The sequence below is a fragment of the Ahaetulla prasina genome, chromosome 1 (assembly GCF_028640845.1).
Source record: "Ahaetulla prasina isolate Xishuangbanna chromosome 1, ASM2864084v1, whole genome shotgun sequence".
Classification (NCBI taxonomy): Eukaryota; Metazoa; Chordata; class Lepidosauria; order Squamata; family Colubridae; genus Ahaetulla; species Ahaetulla prasina.
The window spans coordinates 66,222,899-66,242,679 of NC_080539.1; the positions used below are offsets into that span (position 1 = coordinate 66,222,899).

At 35.9% G+C, this 19,781-nt stretch overlaps 1 protein-coding gene across 9 annotated transcripts in view; it reads right to left on the bottom strand.

Moving 5' to 3' along the window:
* CLIP4 (CAP-Gly domain containing linker protein family member 4) overlaps window positions 1-19,781 on the bottom strand; it is an 83,702-nt gene that overhangs the window by 4,870 nt on the left and 59,051 nt on the right. For 6 of the 9 annotated variants that reach the window (XM_058160487.1, XM_058159630.1, XM_058158785.1 and 3 more), the window contains 9 exons: window positions 18,427-18,545; window positions 17,853-18,089; window positions 12,219-12,354; window positions 10,698-10,832; window positions 8,830-8,910; window positions 6,001-6,144; window positions 5,048-5,182; window positions 2,753-2,876; window positions 795-856 (listed from right to left, as the gene is read on the bottom strand). In XM_058160487.1, the coding sequence (XP_058016470.1) occupies window positions 795-856; window positions 2,753-2,876; window positions 5,048-5,182; window positions 6,001-6,144; window positions 8,830-8,910; window positions 10,698-10,832; window positions 12,219-12,354; window positions 17,853-18,089; window positions 18,427-18,545 (1,173 nt within the window). The remainder of the gene's footprint in view (window positions 1-794; window positions 857-2,752; window positions 2,877-5,047; window positions 5,183-6,000; window positions 6,145-8,829; window positions 8,911-10,697; window positions 10,833-12,218; window positions 12,355-17,852; window positions 18,090-18,426; window positions 18,546-19,781) is intronic. The other 3 variants (XM_058161286.1, XM_058161746.1, XM_058161665.1) reach the window with 3 other exon arrangements.

Here is a 19,781-nt window from a genome sequence, read left to right on the forward strand (position 1 = left end):
CAAGAAGGCAGATTCCAACTGAATGCTAAAGGGAAAATGAGAGCAGTTCAAAAATGGAGCTAATTTGCAGAAGTGAAGTCTCAATTGCTCAGTGTATTAAAATGGAAAGTAGACAGCCAGCTTTCACAGATGATTCAATTTGTATTTCGGCATTAAGTTAGGTATTGGTTTTGAAAGCATGTGGCCCCTTCCACTTCCAACATTCCCAGCCACTGTGCCTAACAACCAACCTAGTTACAGGGAATATTTATGAATATATTGATATACACACATTAAAAACACAGCACAAAATAACGTAAGTAGTTAATTTCTAATTTGCTATCCCTAATGATTCAATCTGTGTTGAAAATATAATTGTTTTTTCTAACATGAAACTTTAAACAATCTCTTATGGATTGATCTTCAATAGATACCTCAGAATTAGATTACTAAGAATCTAATATTAATATTAGAAAATGAATAATAAAACCACACACTTTGGATTTTATACAAAAATATGTAAGATAAGCTTTTAACTGCATTTCACAAAGATATATGTCGTAGTTCTCTGGAATCTAGGAATATAATCAACAGATCTCTGGAATCTCACAAAAAATCCATTCTTTTTAAAAAGCCATAATTAAATCCAGAAATGCATTGAAAACAAAAAAAAAGAAAAAGGACGTAACACTTGTATTTCCCAATTCTTTCTCACTTTACATCATCTACAATAAATATATCATGCTCAAGAAACTACAATTTCTGTAATTTGCATAGGTAATTGAAAACAAAACAGAGTCATGTTGTATTCTTACCAGGGAAAGAATGATTCATTTTACTTGAAGTATCTGTGAGAGATTCTAGTGATCCTGTTAACCTACAAATGAAATTTTGTATTATTTTTTTCTCACTCAAGATAACAAAAGAAAAATAAAAGCAGTGTAATTCTTTCTTTACTCTATCACTGGTAAATATCTGTCAGCATATAACAAAATACTACAGATTGATTTTTCTGAAATCAGAATATACAGTCTTCCCAAAACTACAGGTAGTCCTTGACTTATGACTATAATTGAGCCCAAAAATTTTGTTGTTAAGTGAGACATTTATCAAATTAGTTTTGCCCCATTTTATGACCTTTCTTGCCATAGCTGTTAAGTGAATCACTGCAGTTGATAACCTAGTAAAAGTAAAACTGGCTTCCCCAATGACTTTGTTTGTCAGAAGGCTGCAAAAGGTGATCACATGATCTTGACACATGACAACAGACATAAATATGAGCCAGTTGTCAAAAAAAAATGTATCACATGATCATGGGGACGCTGCAAAGTTCGTAACTGTGAAAAATTATTGTAAGTCACATTTTTCAGTGCCGTTATAATTTTGAATGGTCACTAAACAAACTGTTGTAAGTCAAGGACTATCTATAATGCCCTGAAGATGGATTTGCCCTATAGTACTCATAATCCTGAATCAAGATTCTTTTACTAGTTGAAGAAAATTGATCTAACATAATCAAGAAAGAAGTGCTGGAACATCACTGCAGAAAAACTGGTAATAGAAGGCCCAACTGGAAATGGGTCTTTAGAACAGATAAATAGTTTTCCCCATGATTCACACTGTCCCCATTATTCTCATTCTCCAGGTGCAAGAGGGACGGAATAAATATCTATCCATTCCCTAAATGAATAAAGCATTTCAGGGATCAAAAACTCTGCAGCAGCTTATGCAGCAACAAAGTATGTATTCTGTAAATCAGCTTTTAGGAGCCCCGTACCAGAATTCTGTTTCTCACCTCTTATGAGATTCAAGTAGCTATGAATCCTCAAACAGCAACCACAGTTAGGTCTCAATTCCAAGATGTGGAAAATATGTAACTTAGACACAACATTTCTGACACCAGTGGAATGGTTCCAATTCCACTTCTTGTCTAGCTAGCAGCCAACACAGACTTTTTAATTGGCACTTCTTTGTTTTCTTTTTTCTCTGTAAAGAATCTATTTGTTTCTGCTGAATCCACGTCATTCTTTTATGCTGTCTATGTCAGTGTTAATTTCAATTTTCCACTGCACATTCTGCAAGATACTCCTCAACCTAACCACGCTTTAGTTTCATTTGCCAATATTTCCCCTTATTTTCCCACCATGATATTTTCTCTTCTACTCTCCATGCCACCTCAAAGTCCCTCTCATTCACAACACTGAATACTGTTTGCTAGGGTACATCACAATTTAGCTAATAATAACCAAAGTGCCCCCAAAGCAGTGTCAGCTCTGAATGCCCACATAGATGGATCTGTTTCCAACCTGTCTCCTGAATAATTTAATTCTGCTTTATGGAACTAGAGGTTAAAGGAAGATTTCAGAAATCTTTCTTTCAATTATGAGATTGCATATACTGATATCAAATGCAACTACTTTTATTTTAAAAAATTCAAAATACAACTCAGCTTTATTGACTGTCTCACATTAGTCTTGAAGACTTATTAGTTTCTTTGGCCAAGCTTATATAAGAATAAGGATAATAAAAATTGGATAGGTAAGAATATTGCACTGATGATGTTACCTAGTTTGGTAATGAAACCTCTGCAAGAAACCACCAAGCTCAGAGACTACCAAATTCAGAGTCCACCAAACTCAGAGAGTACCAAGGACCTACAGTTTGGCAAGAGTGACACTGATCTAGGCTTCTCTCCAACTGGAAAAGGTTTCTGAATGAAAGTAATACAATAAAAATATTTGATGCTGAAAAAACCACAGTCTATGGCACTTACTTTTGTACTCTAGATGGTGGTGCAAAAACACCATATCTGGGGGGGCATCTGAAGTACTGTATTCCTGCAACTGAACCATCATTCTTGCCACGAGGTTTATCCAGTTCTATGCCAAACCAAAGCCCTGCAACAAGAAATACCGTATTTTTTGGACTATAAGATGCACCAGAGTATAAGATGCCCCAAGATTTCAAAGAAGTAAACAAGAAAAAAAGGTTTCTGCCCTCCCCAATCCCCAGGAGCGCTTTGGAGGACTCCCAAACCCTCTGTGCGTCCCGTTTTTGTGAAAACTGGGCCATTTTTTTTTTGCAAAAATGGGGCACACAGACGGTTTGGAAGGCCTGCAGAGTGCTCCTGGAGGCTGGGAAGGGCAGAAATGCCCCCATTTTTTAGAAAAACAGGCCCTTTTTGCAAAAAATGACCCAGTTTTTGGCCTCCCAAACCCCCAGGAGCACTCTGCAGGCCTCCCAAACCCTCTGTGCGCCCTGGTTTTGTGAAAAACATGCCTGTTTTTCACAGAAACGGGACAAGCGGGGTAGGGTTCTGGGAGGCCAGAAATGGCTGTATTCGGTGTATAAGACGCACCAACATTTCCACCCTCTTTTGTGTGTGGGGGGGAAGTACGTCTTATACTCCGAAAAGTACGGCACCTTTTTTTTCTGAACGGGGTATTATTGTTCATTAAAAAGTTACATTTGAAAAGAAATGCTCCTTGCATTTTGAATCTGCAGAACCAAAGGAGGGGGAAAACTGTTTCAAATAAATACATCAGCTTCAGTAAACTATCCAGACAATAGTGTTCTCTCAAAATTTGTTTCCGCTTGTATTTTAGCATTTAACTCCACTACATATAACAAGAAACTGATGGAATAAAGAGAGGAAAGTAGGATATCAATTGTTGAATACTGCAATTCAATCTAGGGAAGAACAATAAAGCTTTAAAATCAGACTTTTCAATTTAGAGGAACAATCAGTGCTTCAGTGGCAACAGTGACATCTACAAGTTTATCAGTAACTAGGTATTTAAATAAGTTTTAGGAAACTGTGCTTTAAATTCTCTCAGCTGGAGTGAAATATTACAGAGTACAACCTTTTGAAAAAAGAGAAGACTTGCTCAATTATTGTTGCTGACTAGCAACTTGACTTCTTCAGCCTTTTTGGTAGACAGTCATTTTTTTTCTACTAATTTTTCCAACATGCAACCTATCAAGTGAAATAATGTCTCTACTCTGGTAAAGTAGGTAGAGAATAGACTCAGATAACGAACAGACTCTTTACCCTATCTACCATTTTCAATATGCTCTTTCTTCTATTAAAAAGATAGAAGTCAATTTATTTATTCGTTCATTTCTTCCTTAATGTAATCAAATAGCAGCTTATGCAGAATATAAAATAAGTGAAAACATCCAAGGCCTAATTAAAATCCGAAGAGGAACTATCCAAAACAACATAAAAAAGAGATAACAATAAACAGCTAACCAAGATAAAAGTCAGAATTCCAGATGACAACAATTTATCAACCATGATGACTGATAGCATTTTAACTTAACATTTCATGGGATTTTTCAAAATAAAATAAGTAGGGAGCTAAATGTTCTACTATCTATAAAGCCAGTAATTTACACTCAACGCAAAATTAAAATGATTTTTTAACTTACTAGACAAGATGCCTGTGACTAAAATACTGCATACAAAATACCTTATTAGTATATATAGGTTGGCCAGTAGGATTGTCATCACCTTACTTTTTTTCCCCAAGAGGATCAGGACTTTCCAATAAGACAATCTGGCCAACTATTCATATTCCAGAAATGCACATATTAAATTACTTCAATGTATAATGTACATGAAAAACTATTTTGAAAATCTTATAAATTATAATATGACACCATATTAATCAGTTAGGTCCTCTCCAATGTATCTCTACTGTGTTCCATTCTGATATATTTCTGGACACAATTTAAATGCTTGAGAAATTCCTTTACCATTTCCAACAGGAAAACAAAAGTTGATTCTATACTAATGCATTTGTAGCATAGTATTTTCTTCAGAAGTTACCAATTAATAATTTATTGAATTTTAACCAGTAGCTTAATTTATAACACAATTAGCTAATTAATAAAACTAATTGTTACTACTGATTTTTAGTGTGATCGCTATTGTTTTTTACTGTAAATCTTCATTATTTTATTAACTGTAAATATTTAATTAATATTCTATATTGCTTTTTTATGGAAGTCACATTACATATTTTAATGGCAACTGAAAAGCAAACATGATAAACAGTAAAGTTACCAGGTGCAAACTTGGTTGTCCCATAAAATCTAACTATTCCAGTTCTTTGTCCGACCACCAGAACTCGTTCTCCAATCTGAATTTCCCCTTCATCAAATGCATTTTGCTTTCCAGATAGAAAAGTATTATTTCCTTCTGTATAATTGGGTTCATGCAAGAGAAATACAAATTACATTAAATAAGAAAATACCTATGAACTCATTATTTACATACAGGATCATCGCAATGAGTTATGCTATAATAGAATTAAACAGAGTTATAGTATAAGAGCTAATATATTTTATCTGTATGATTTTTAAATTTAGCAAAGACAATTACCTACACATATAGGAAATTAAGATTGGTACTATATGAGAGGCTTATATCATATTACTTTACAATTCACTTCAAATATGTGAAATCTAAACAATTTCGGCCGAAGAAATTCTTAGCTCCTGCTCCATTTGTGATAATCTATTTTCTTCCACAGATGTCCTAATGATTTTTAGATAAGATATAGTTATTTCTCAGGCTTGCATAAAGCAGCCAGAAGCATATGTCCTCAAAGCAACAAAGCAGCTGCATTCTGTGAAAAGCTAAGATAGCTGCTTTGAAAATTAAGCCAAGTTACCTATGCATGCAGAGAGACCACAACTGGACCATTCTCTGATATTTGGAGAACGTAAGAAAATTTGGGAAAATTGCTTTTTTCCCTTTAAGTATAAACCAGATAAATGAAATTTACACAGAGTTTGCATAAGGCCCATAACTTGGCTGGTGATTTGAGGTTAACTGCACTTACCAAATATTCGCTTGCCACTTCACTCACACTTCTTAGGAATAACAAAACTTATCAGGAAGATCTCAAGTATTACAGAATGTAATAGCTGCATTAGAGCTTTATATATGTAACCTTCCCATATTTCTATCCTTATAATGGTCTATTACAACAAATAATTGAGCAGAAATTATACCAGCCATAGATTTGGATGAATTTGGGTGGTCTTTTATGTTTTCCTTCTTCTTATTACTTGTGGAATTGCTTTTCTTGGGACAATTCACCTTGCTATCTAACGATACAGTTGAGGATGATGAGCTACTGAATCCAAGGTAATTTGCTAAAAATAATAAAACAAAGTTATTCAGCTAGAAAACACATAAACACATGAAAGAAGTGTCTATTTGTCACATTTTTCATTCCTTGTAAGCATAAAACTAACTGATCATGATGGACACCACTTAGTTTTTCAAGTCTATGTTACTAGTATGTAATACTTGTTAAGCCTAGAGCATAAATGTAAAAATAATGCAGCCTTAAGTAATAAAAAATCTCGGTTCTTTGCTTTTGATAGCTAGTCTATTAAATCTTTGATGAGAAACAGGGAGAATGACATTTTGTGGATGAATTATGAAGTGCATGAACTAGCGCCTACAGCATGCTGTTATGCATCATATTAATATTAAAATCCTGTCTATAAAGTAAGATTGGAAGGTAAATCACTTTCATTTCAATTTGTGAAATGTTGGTGTACAAGCTCCTTATCAAGATTTATGTCTATCTGTCTCTTCTTTTTATAACTTCCTCTTCTGGCACTTTTCACCTGACACTAAAGATTTTGATGATTAGGCCTGAGGTAATTCATCCATAGATCTGGAGATAATGCAAGTTTTTCTTTTAGTTACAAACAGAATGTGGTCTTTAGGATGTACAATTACCAAATATGGAAAACATCACAAAGAGCTTTCAAGTAGCTGCAGCTCCTTATAACATGTACCCTTGCAGTATGTACCCTTAATCACAATCTACGTAATATTAGAACACTGAACTAGTATTTTGCTAAACATCCTGAGATCTTCAGCAAGGTTCACAATCTTTACAAGAGAATGTCCTATTTCATGAACAATGTAGAACATGATGAAAAATTACAGTGCAATGAAAGGGATGGAGAAAGCTCAAATCACCAGGCATTTTACCAGTCACACCCCATTCTATTCCATTAGACCTCAATAAATGCTGCTGTCTTGCTATTAAAAGGGTATATTATAATTTCAGAAACATTAAAATAATGAAATACGGAGGGTCTGAACCCTTTCTGACTCCCAATGAGGAAGAAATCTGACAAACACATAAAGTTTAGCACTCCATCAGTGATGGCCAAAGTGTATATGTTAACCATGTAAAACTCATGTTTCCTCCTTTTTTAAATATTCAGAAAAAATGCTTTTAAAAGGTTCTGGTGATCCCAGCTGAGTTGCCTGATCATCAGAGGCTTTTAAGAGCATTTTTTTACAACCTCTTTGGCCAAAGAGGTTGTAGAATAAATGCTTTTAAAAGTAAAAAAAAAAAAGTTGGCCATGCCCATCCAGTCACCCTCACCACCAAGCCACGTCCACAGAACCGGTAGTAACAAATTTTACATTTCACCCCTGGCCCCACCCCCATCTATTCTCTGCCTCCCAAGTCCCAGCTGATCGGGAGGAAATGGGGATTTTGCAGTATCCTTCCCCTGCCATACCCACCAAGCCATGCCGCAGCCACCAAGCCACACCCAGAAAACCGGTAGTAAAAATTTTTGAAACCCACCAGTGCTTGAGATCCATAGCATATACTTATTTATGAACACCGTGACTATAATTATCTGTGCATTTAAGATTGTTATTTATACTATCAAATAATAATCTTATTCACAGCTCCATTGATCTCCTTTCCTCTTGCACTTTTCTGAGGCAAAACTAAAGTATTCCATTTTGAAAACTGTTGTTTCTCTTTTGCCCTGCCTCAGGAATAAAGTCAATAAAATTACTGCCCTCACATGTAGACAGCAATTGCTGCTGTGGCTGGGTACAGCAGCTGTAATCTGCAGCAAGCTGTCTGGTCAGAGGCCAACTCAGCTTTGGCCCAGTATTTGAATCACAGAATGAAAAGAATGGGCAAAGGCCACTAGACATGACTTGCAGCCTCTCAATCAAAGTATCAGAAGGTAGACTCAGCACTAAGCAATAGGCAATCTGCTTTGCCTTGAAACTTTACATTCATCTCTGCACATGTGCAGACTGCCCAAACACAGCTCCATTTCCATCATCACCTCCCATCTTTCCTCTCCCTGTGGGCAAATAGAGCAGCCACCATCTAGGAATTCTAGGAACTAATTCTAGGAACCAATGAAAATACACATGCTCTTCCCAACTTCTGGGAGAGTTTGGATTAATAGCACCTACATAACTTAGAAAGTATAGCTTGGTGAGGGCTAAGGAACTACCCAGGGGGGAGGACTCCCTAAAGCCATTGGCCACTTTTCCAGCACATTTTTCCTAAGAGCTTACCAATGGGAAAAGTGAAATTTGGTCTTCTACAAAGTCAATATTCCCTTCACCAAATAAGCTAAAAATAAATCAGTTTTGCTTTAGCTGTTCTCTCCACAGCTAAACAGAAATAGGCACGGGAGTATAAAGCCCAGCAGCTGGTTGGGACAAAATAACCCTCCAGTGGACCAATTAAGGTCCAACACATTACTGACCTCTGAACTCTCTTCCTCCATATGCATTAGAATCCATTTGATTCAAAAGCAGTTTATGGGTCAAATAATGATGAATTATGATTCTATGTTTTATCTCATTAGCCTTCCAGCCAAATAGTCCTATATATAAATAAGTGCCACTGAAAAAGAATTATATATCCTGGCATAAGCAAACAAAATTTTCAAGGTATGAAGAACTATCTAAAATTACTAATGCAGTATCATTATAGATTTCCCTTATCTAGACCAAATATAACAGCCAAAAATATCTGGAAGACATATTACCTTGTTTACCTGATTCAGTTTTCGTTACTTCTTCACTGCCTACAAACGTGGAATTGGAAGTACCATCTTTTCTTGATAAGCCTGTAAGTCAAACCAAACCTATGAAACCACCAGTCTAAGTAACATATCCAAACATCTTTATATATATAAAACAATTAAACATGTAAACAGATATTTATACAAATCCTCTATTTCTCTCTAAAGGATAATGGAATATTGAAAGACTCAGTGGTAAACTCAGCTATAGGTGCATGAAGCCCTTTCTTACATTCACAAGCCATTAAAATCAATAATATATCAACATGCCTTCTTCAATCTTCAGTTGAAGAGATCTCAGAGATACAGTAGCAACTAGACAATCCATGACCATTGGTAAACATTTCAGATATACTGCCTTAACAGATTCCTCAATGCCTTCACAAATGGCAGAGCTTCTAATATACTTGAAAAGTTCTTAAAACTTCAAAGAGAGATTCAGAAAAATATCTGCCTTAAAAAAGCTCATGTTGAACTGTACTGTAGAGTTCAGTCAAACACAGAGAGGAGGGGTCAAGTTGTTTTCCAAAGTACCTGAAGGCCAGACAAGGAATAGTGGATGGAAACTGACCAAGGAGAGATTCAACCTAGAAATGAGGAGGAACTTTCTGACAGTGAGAACAATCAACCAATCAATCAATGGAACAGCTTGCCTTCAGAAGTTGTGGGAGCTTCATCTCTTGAGACTTTCAAGAAAAGATTGAACTGCCATTTGTCAGAAATGGGGTAGAGTCTCCTGCTTGAGTGGGGGGGTTGGACTAGATCAGGGATCTCCAACGTGGTCAACTTTAAGACTTGTGGACTTCAACTCCCAGAATTCTGGGAGTTGAAGTCCACCAGTCTTAAAGTTGACCAGGTTGGAGACCCCTAGACTAGATGACCTATAAGGTCCCTTCCAACTCTGTTAATCTGTTAATCATGAGTTGATCACAGAAGATTTTTTAAGATACTTTTATTATGTTATAAATGCTTTATGTTTTATAAAATTCACCAAATTTCAATTCTAAGGAACTCATCCTGGATTTTTGTGAGTTACCCATTTGAGGTACCTTGGTCCAAAAACTGTTGCCCTATGATGCACTATATTGCCCAGTTAAAGATTAAGGGAACAAGTGTTTTAATAGTATGTAAATAGATGGATCTCCTTTTAAATAAACTATAGGAGATTTTAAGCTAAACTCTTTCACATTGTATCAATTGTAACCTCTCATTTGTATAAGCTAGTACAAAACACATTTGAAATACAGAAGCCTATTTTTTAAACAGGAATTTAAAAGCATTGTACAACATAAGCAATTATTTGCCAAAAGAATATCGCCTGAAGTATACAACCTTCCATGCAAACAAAACAACAATGCTTAGCAATATTTCATTTAGCCTCTAAAATATACATGATTGAATATTAATAACATGCTTTAAATTTTTAAAGGAAAATGAAAATTCCTAAAAGAAATTCAGGAAAAAGAATCCAAAACACAAAGAAAAAATCACAGAACTTGCCCAGTGCACTGAGCACATATTTTGCATTAAAAGTTTTGAGCTTTAGGGCTGGGAAAGACTCTTATCTAAATCCTAAAACAGCTACAGATGGGCAATGTCTGTTAAATATGCCAAGAAAACCAAGTAATTAAAATAGGAGAAAACACACACTAGTCCTGAATATCAATGCATGCTGGGTTTGTTCCTAATTAATCTTTGTCAACCTAATATTATAATACCTTTTATTGCTTAAGTCTCTGAAAACAAAGGCCATGAATTTTTATTTTAGTCTGTAAATTGTTACACTTTCTGAAGTGTTCTTTTACTTCCAAGTAAAATGTCTCCATGCTTACCAGAATTCACTTTAGAGGTTATGTGGGTTACATCAATTTTCTTGGATTTGATTATAGATGACGGTCGTGAGACAGCTTTTGTACTTTTTTTGTGTCCAGAAATTTTACTTATTTTAGAGAGTGGTGCAAAGATACCTGGCAGAAAAGATACACGATAAGGTACTTATCAGGATCTTTTTTAAAGAGGCTTGTACAGTACAGTCAAAGAAACTAGAAGCTTTCATGTATAAAGAAAACTTGAAAGCAATATAAGGCAAGAGGCAATCGAACAAAACATTGCAAGTAGTCTTTGATTTATGACCACAATTGAGATTGGAATTTCTATCTCTAAACAACATGGTAGTAAAGCAAGACAACACATGACTCCATCAGTTAGTGATGGCAATCCCAACACTTCTCGTTAACATTGTTAAACAAACCACAGTGGTTCTTAGCCAAGGATTCACCTCAAGTGAAGCCATTCTGGGCTTGGTTCCTTCTAGCCATGTGCCTCAATAAGATAAGAGATTGCCTCCAATTCTCCCCACTTGCCTATGTCCCCCATCTCTGACCTTCTGGCTGCCCTGTGCCCTGCTTAGTGGGATTGCAAGCAGCTCCAGAAATACACAGCTCTGGGGCTGCTTGCCATGTTGTACTTCTGGGCTGCAACTGCCCAGCCCAGCCCAACAATATGGTACAAAGCTGAAACACCCGGGAAGCCCCAGCAAACTCATTCACCCAGCTGCCTTCTCTCCCAGTTCCCCACACCAACCTTTCATCTTTTGCATTCAGCTGTTGTAAGGCTGGGAGCCACATGTAGGAAGTATGAGCCAACTCTAAATCAAAGCCTGGTACCTTCCCATTGGGGGAAACCACTTCCAACCTTCCCCATTGGCTGGGATTCTAATTTGCACTACACTGCAGGACTGGGTTTGGGGGTGGAGGGTATGTTTAGGAAGCATTTGCTGGAGAAGCTGGAGCAGCTGGGATGGCATGGTGATTGCAGGTCCGAAAAGAGACAGCAAAGGCAGCACAGTGAAAGCTCAGTGTGGGGAACTGGGAAAGGTGGCTGTTGGGCAAAGGAATATTTGCTGGCCCTTGCCAGGCACTGCAAACTGTTGCACCACTTGCTGGTGGTTGTTGGGAGCGGTTGCAACTTGGTGCTGTGCTACAGCTAAGGGGACTGTTGCAGTCCCAGAGCCACAGCGTACCAAGAAGTCTCTGAGCCACACCAGTTCTTGGGTTGCTTGCCACTTCCCAAGGCAAGGTATAGGCAAATACAACAATTAATTAAATGTCAATTTTAGATAACCTACATAAATTCGGGTATATCACAGGTAACCAAAGTACATAGCAGTATTGGAAATAGGAATAAGAAATATAAATCTGAATTACAACACTGGCACGCAGAATAAGCAAATATCGATAACTACTTAAGTACTTAGTTGGATAATTTTCAATAACAGACTCAAATAATATTAGACAAATGAAAAAATGGCTTAATATGAGAGAAATAAGAAGTTTAAAAATTAAAAGCAATACCATGTTTTGGGGCACACTTGAAGTACTGCACTTTTCCAACAGTACCATTGTTTTTGCCATCAGGTTCATCCAATTCTATACCAGCCCACTGCCCACTGGCGAATTCTGTCATGCCACAAAATCGTAATATGCCAATCTGGAAAAAAAAAAATATTTTCAACTAGGTTGAAAGCTGAAGTGACAACAGCTGAAAGTAATAACAGAATATTATGTTCTGAAATTATTCTTTGAAATTATTCAAAGAAAAAGCTGAAACTTTCAAAGAAATTATTCAAAGAAAAAGCTGTGTTATTCTCCATTGTTCTTCACTCCAACACAGGAACTAAAGGCTCCTTCACTGAAGGCTATATAGGCAGAGGAGCAGTCCCAATCTTATATAAAGTATTATATATGAGCTCTTCCACACATCACATTGATAGACTAGATTTCCTTTTGAACAGGAGAAACTTCTTGAAAGGAAGTGTGTCTTGTCAATGAAACCATCACCCGGAGGGATGGTATTTTATTTATTTTACTTTATTTTCAGCAGTTCTTAAGCAGAGATTAGAAAATATTACGGGATTTTTTTATTTTTGTCTTTTACATTTTATACAACTATACTATGACATTTTATTCTATTACACCTCTAAGAACAAAAGTCTCTTCTTATATTCCCTTGTTTTACACATGGCCAATTTGGGATTTAGAAAAGGACAGGTGTGCCACCATATTTTCTTCCTTCTTGTCCCTCTATTCTTTAATTTCCTTCTCTGCTTTTTTTACTATTAGTCCACGGCATAGAATAGAATAGAATAGAATAGAATAGAATAGAATAGAATAGAATAGAATAGAATAGAATAGAATAGAATAGAATAGAAATCTTTATTGCCCAAGTATGATTGGACACACAAGGAATTTGTCTTGGTGCATAGGCTCTCAGTGTACATAAAAGAAAAGATACATTCGTCAAGCATCATAAGGTACAACACTTAATGACTGTCATAGGGAAACAGTCAATATAAATTTTAAGGATACCAGCAACAAGGTTGCAGTCATACAGTCATAAGAGGTAGAAGATGGCTGATAGACGATGAGAAGATTAACAGTAATGCAGACTTAGTAACTAATTTGACAGTGTTGAGGGAATTATGGCATGGTCACCAAGTTGTTCCCTGTATCTTTGTTTCTATTCCTTCTACACCCTGCTTGCATTGTCTTTTTGATTTTAAAACTTACCTACATCCATTATGTTTAAAACTTGTATCAAAATGCTGTAAAGGGAAAAAGAGGTGTAACAAGGCAAAAGAGTTGTGCCTGTGCTGCTCTTCTCCCAATTCTGAAATTTAAAATGAAAGCACCACTTCCTTTTGCCTTGCCTGCAAGTGCTGCTAATTTTCGTAAGAAAAACCTTCAAGTGGGAATCTCTCCATGCTCCATTTCCTTCAATCAGCAGCTATTCCAAAAGCAACTTCCATCTTTCATTTTAAAGCCCGAGTGAATAAAGTTCCATCCTCCTGAAGGCTGTACAGTAATTACCAGACTGTGAAGGCCTCTGAAACAGCAGGTAAAGTATCTTTGCCAGGCCCAAAGCAGGTGGTCGATTGACTTCTGCAGAACTGAGAGTGCAATGTGCAGAAAGCCTCTTTGAATCAGAATGTGGTAAAATGCCACTTTTATTACCTTCTCTGCTGCTTAGTTTTATGAATCTGAGATAAGTCTTCTCCTAATGCCATAGAAGGGAGGAAGACCCCAACGAAGGGCTATTATGGGTTCAGGGAAGTGTAGCTCTTGGAAATAACAACCAAAGAAAGGAATTGAACACCTGAATTTTTTACAGGTATGCTGGTTCTCCCCATTCAGACAAAGTATTGTAACCATACTGCCCCATCCTCCAGCTTGCAGTGCAGGTGCAATTATTAAATGGTGGATCGGTGAATAAGATCTCTCTCATTGGTAATTTAATTATGAATAAGGTTCAATCTGGTTTGTACCATTTTAACTTGGATCAGACAGCTGTTGTGCACATGTATGGGATAGCCTTACTTTATTGCAGCTCCAAAACAGATCACAGATGAGAAGAGGGAGCAATTAAAGGAAAAGGAATATTCTTGTTTCAGACATGCTGCCTATGCAGTGCCAATCTAAAGTATTTGACTGAATATTGTGCATTAAGGATCGTACAGGAATTGTGCCAGAGAACCACTTACCTTGCTACTCAGTACTAAGCTGATAGAGATGGTTTTGGACTTGATCTTAAGGTCTTCCAGAATAACAGTTCTGGAGGAATTCATTATCCAGGACAGCCATAATTGCAGCTCCTCAAGATTTTGTGATAGCCATAATAAACATGGTTCTGCCCAACTTATCTTTGTTTAACCCAGGTAATATATACTCGGATGTACTGGACAGAACAATGGTCTAACCAGAGGGATTTAAATCTGTTCCTTGTCACAGTGAGAAAATTTCTAATTTATACTTGCAGTAACTTCCTCTCTGCAGAGCTGAAGTACTAATTAGAATTATCCAAAGTACTAATTAGAATTATCCAAATTATCCAAAAATAATGGTTTATGATGGATTCTAGAAAAGGGTAGAATAGTGATGGATGCTCTTTTTAAAACCTTAGTTTACCCTTTGGCTAACCCGACCTGGGTAGTTCACATGATCACTTCTGGATATCCTCTACCCTTATACAGCACCCCATTTAGGCATACTACACATTCCAGCTGAAGACTATGAAAGATGTGGAAGACAACTAGAACACAGATGGCAGAAAACTAATATTTGATCCAATATCCATCATGCTTTTAATGGCAATGATGAAGAAGCAATCTCTTCTCCTCCATTACTAAGTCCTCTCAATGATGGCCATTAGAGCCTTTCCAAATGATTCAGAATCTTCTGGAATCTGGTTCAGAACAAGCTGATGTTCTGTTAGAAACTTTGAGGAGAAAAAATGTATTTGCCACAAAATCTAACTTTGAACTAGAGGCGCAATTATCCTCAGTGGAACGAAATTTCTTATTACTTGAGATTGAGCACCATTACAAACCTACTTGGACAGAGCTTGCTGGTAATTTGTCTATGTCCTGGTGATTTGTCAGTTTGATTATTTGAATGCATTCATACATGTGACTATCCTTGAAGACAGTTCAGAAATTTCAGTTAATTACTGCAGTGAGAGTGCTGACTGGATTTAAGTATAATGAACATAGCATGCCAATTGTATACAATCTTCACTGACTCTCAATTTCATTTTTAATTCTAGAAAGCTCTTCACTTAGAAAAGCCTTTCAGAACTTGCAATTACAGTAATTGAAATAATGTCTCTTCCAGCTTGTGTCCTATTTATATCTTAATTATCATATTTAGTTTTACAGACAGAAATTCAGGATAGAAGCAGACTAAATAAATAAATACAGAGGGTTGGTAAGTGGCTTTTCACGAACTGGCTTTTTCAGTGGTTCTTGCCCAACTCTGGGTTACCTTCCCTAGGCATGAAGCCAATATTGTCTTCTCAGCAACCAAGAAATATATTTTTACTCTCTGACATTTTAATGAATTGATCTTTTAATATTAAACAGGTATAACAAATGCAAACATTTTGCTGTGCTGTTTTTAATTGTCTTAGTGTTTATATCATGCATTTTATTATTATAGCTTTTTGTGCGGTTTAATTACTGTTTCAAACTTTAATTTTATTATTTAAATGTGTTGCAAATGTTTTTCAATCACCTTGAAAAAATGATTTTGAAAGTTAACATACATGTTCTTCAGAACAAACATTAAACTATTCCAATTTTACGACCCTAAAACTAAATGAATACAATATCTAAAAATATCATTCATTCATACATACATACATACATATATATATATATATAAAATCTCTCTCTGTAGATAGATAGATAGTTAGATAGATAGATAGATAGATAGATAGATAGATAGATAGATAGATAGATAGATAGATAGATAGATAGATAGTAAGATAGTAAGATAGATAGTATCTGATCTCAAACTACATTGATAATAAACAACACCTGTTCGATTGGGAAGGAACAAAAATCATTGACCATGCCAACATCCATCACATACATAAATTTATTGATGCCTGGTATTCTATCAAAGGAGCAATTAACAAGCATATTGATCTAGATCCAGCATATGAATACATAAGAAACCAGACCATTCGAACAACCAATCAACAAGAGAACCAATCAGCTATTCAGAATTTAAATATAGCTACAAAGGAACCACCAACTGACCATACTGGCACGCAAGACATTTATAAATTGGAAGAATAGGACAAGAAAATCCTAATGATGAACTTACCTAGTCTGATAACGAAACATTCAGAAACTAAATTGAAACAAGCTTGGAGAGCAAGCCATTGTCAAAATATTTTTTTTTATGTTTGAAGCAAATGTTAAAATTCTCAAAATGCTAACTTTGGCTCAGATAAATATATCTGCTTAATACAGCATATTTATACCAAATTTTAACATGCAAACTACCAATTTCAAATTATTTGTTGGTCACTAAATAAAATTGCACTACTATCAAACATGCTAAATTATAATATAACATTTAACCAAAACTTCCTATTACCTTATTGATAAAAAAAGAGTTTTAATTCAGTTCTACTTAAAAATTTAGCTTGTTTCAAAACTTTTATTGAAACCATTGTGCTTTACGCTTTACACTTTATTAAAAGCTAATAATTAATTTGCTTTGAGCAATGTCTAGAAATAGCAACTAGGCTAGCTATGAGATATCTAATCTTCTAACACATCAGAAAAATGACAGTTCTATGAAGTTCCAGATACTGATTTTCTGTTCAAAGCTGTTTGCTTTCCAAAGTATATCTGCATCAATTCTTTTGATGAAGACATTATTTACATTTGCCATAATGAAGCAGAATTTATACTTATTAAAAATTAAAATGGATAAAGTTAATAGAAGCAAGATATGGCTTGATAAAAGTTTGGAACATTTATTTTAAAGTGCAAAGTATAGCACTCTTTTATGAAACTGGCAATCAACCTGGTACTACCCTGTTTCCCCCAAAATAAGACATCCCCCGATAATAAGCCCAATCGGGCTTTTGAGTGCAATGCAATAAAGCCTAGCGCTTATTTCAGGGTTCAAAAAAATATAAGACAGGGTCTTATTTTCGGGGAAACAAGGTATGTTTGCTAGTTCAAGACAGAGAACAAGTGCATATTCCTTACATGGGCAAGGATGATACAATTTTTGCATACTGTATCCAAGGGAGCCAGTTACAGATCTCCTTAAAAAAATGTTACTAGCTGATGTAATATTTGTTTTTAGGCTAATTATGAAATAAGTTTTTTAATTTGCATTTTAAATTGTACATTGTATTGCCTGTTTTTACTTTGCCTGTACACCGCCCTGAGTCCTTCGGGAGAAGGGCGGTATAAAAATCAAAATCAAAATAATAATAATAATAATAATAATAATAATAATAATAATAATAATAATAATAATAATAATAATAATAATAATAATAATAATGATGTGACAGAAATACCAGGAGAATCATTTAGCTCATTGTGATTAACAGCTCTACATATAAACCCAGAAACGTTTTCAATCCAGTTAATTTTTTTTTCACAATTTGCTTATTAAACATACCTTCTGTCCTGCAATGACAACTCGATCTCCCAGTTTTAGACCAAGTGATTCAAGCATGTCTTTTCCAGTGATATTATCATAATTTGGAAGCATTATATTGGAAAGGTTGCAAACCAGAGGTACCGCATCTAAAAGCATCTGTTTGATTTCTTTAGCGCTGGCTGCTGCATCAGCCATTTCCAATGGCATATCTACTGGATCAGGAACCACATCAGCTGGTGTCTGCCCTTTGTCATTCTGTGAAACAATAACCACCAAAACAAGGGAGTGAATTTAGACACAGTATTGATCCAAATCAAAACAGAGCTATTAACACACTGACAACTATTAAATAACTAAATACACCATCATCAAACACAACTAATCTTAAACTTCCATTGCCAGGATCAACAAGTTTCAAATAATTTACAAAAAGATCTAAAGATAAACAGAAGTACCAATATAATTTACATATATTTTCCTATGCATTTTTTATGTTTCCCATATAAAACTAAACTGCAAAGCATTTATAAACGATCATTGTAATTGAGATTCAGTCAGATAAAACAAATATTTGGTAAAATCAACATCTCACCTTAAAAGCAGGGTTAGCGCCATGTTCCAGTAGACACTTTGCAGCTCCAGTACATAAGTTGAAGGCAGCAATATGCAAGGCAGTTCCAAAATCAAAGTCACTGCAAGTGGCATCAACATCTACAATTAAGAACCAAGTTGATATGTGGATATATGGGCAGATATCAATGCTGTTTTTATCCTTAATGACATACTATGGGCAAGCACAATGACTAAGTCAACATTAAATATAGCCAATAGAATTCAAAATCAAGATAGAGAGGTCAAACAGTCAATCACCCACTAAACCAACCCAATTGTATTTTCATTTTGAAGCGCTTTTATTTTACATGCAGGTTGAGCTTCTTTAAATCGAGTATGGCCCTGCTGCCTCCCGACTTCTTTTGTACCAGAAAAAGAATCGAATAGGACTAGGCAAAATTGGAGAGGCATTGGAGTCACGCACCAGATTCAAGCCTCAAATTAACCGCCGACGAAGAGCAGGCCAAAGGTGGGGGGCTGTATTATCGAGTTAGAAATTCCCCTGAAATAATTGCAGGCTTAAGGCAGAAGCGCGGAGCCGACACCACAGCCCCCTTCGCGCTTGAAAACAGCAGAAAAACGGCATGGAGCTGACATTACAGCTCCCAGTGCGCCTAACCGGCTACAAAAACTCATGAGTAGAAGTCTTTGATAAAGCCGATGATCTGCAGGCTCCCTGGGTGCGAAAAGCCACAGCTTCAATTAGCGCCACTCAGCTGATCAATGCAATGCCGGGGAGCACCTTGAAGCCGCAGAATCTCAAGTATGGATTACTTTGAAGAAATATCTGGTAAAACTCAATTAGAAAGTCCAAGCAGTGGAGCTCGAAAGAATTAAGTCTCTCTTGGCCGACTGAGTTAACAAACTGGAGCTCCAAAGGAGGATGGAGGAGTGTTTATGCAAATTTAATTTCAGTCTCTGGCCAATCAGATAAGATTAAACCACTGCTTGGAGACTCTAAGCAGCGCACCAGAGAAACACTGGGACAAGAGAAGGTGGGATATGAGAATTCAACAGCAGCAATAATAACAAGTGAGAGCAAGAAAAATGGCAAAAGAAAGGTCAAGTTGAAGGGGAAATTTTAGCAGAACCTTTGAAGGAAGGAAGCCCTGTTAAACTCCATCTCCCCTCCCACTGCTATTTTTTTAAAAGCAGAGAAAGAATTGATCCTTAAAAATGCCTGAGAACTATTTATTGGTCCGGTTTTTATTTTTTATTTATTTGTCAAGTATGTACTTTATTTGTCGAGTATGTACTAGACAAATAAGTATAAACATGAATCGAATATATACAATGAATACAATTAATGGGAACGTTAGGACAGGGATGGTAGGC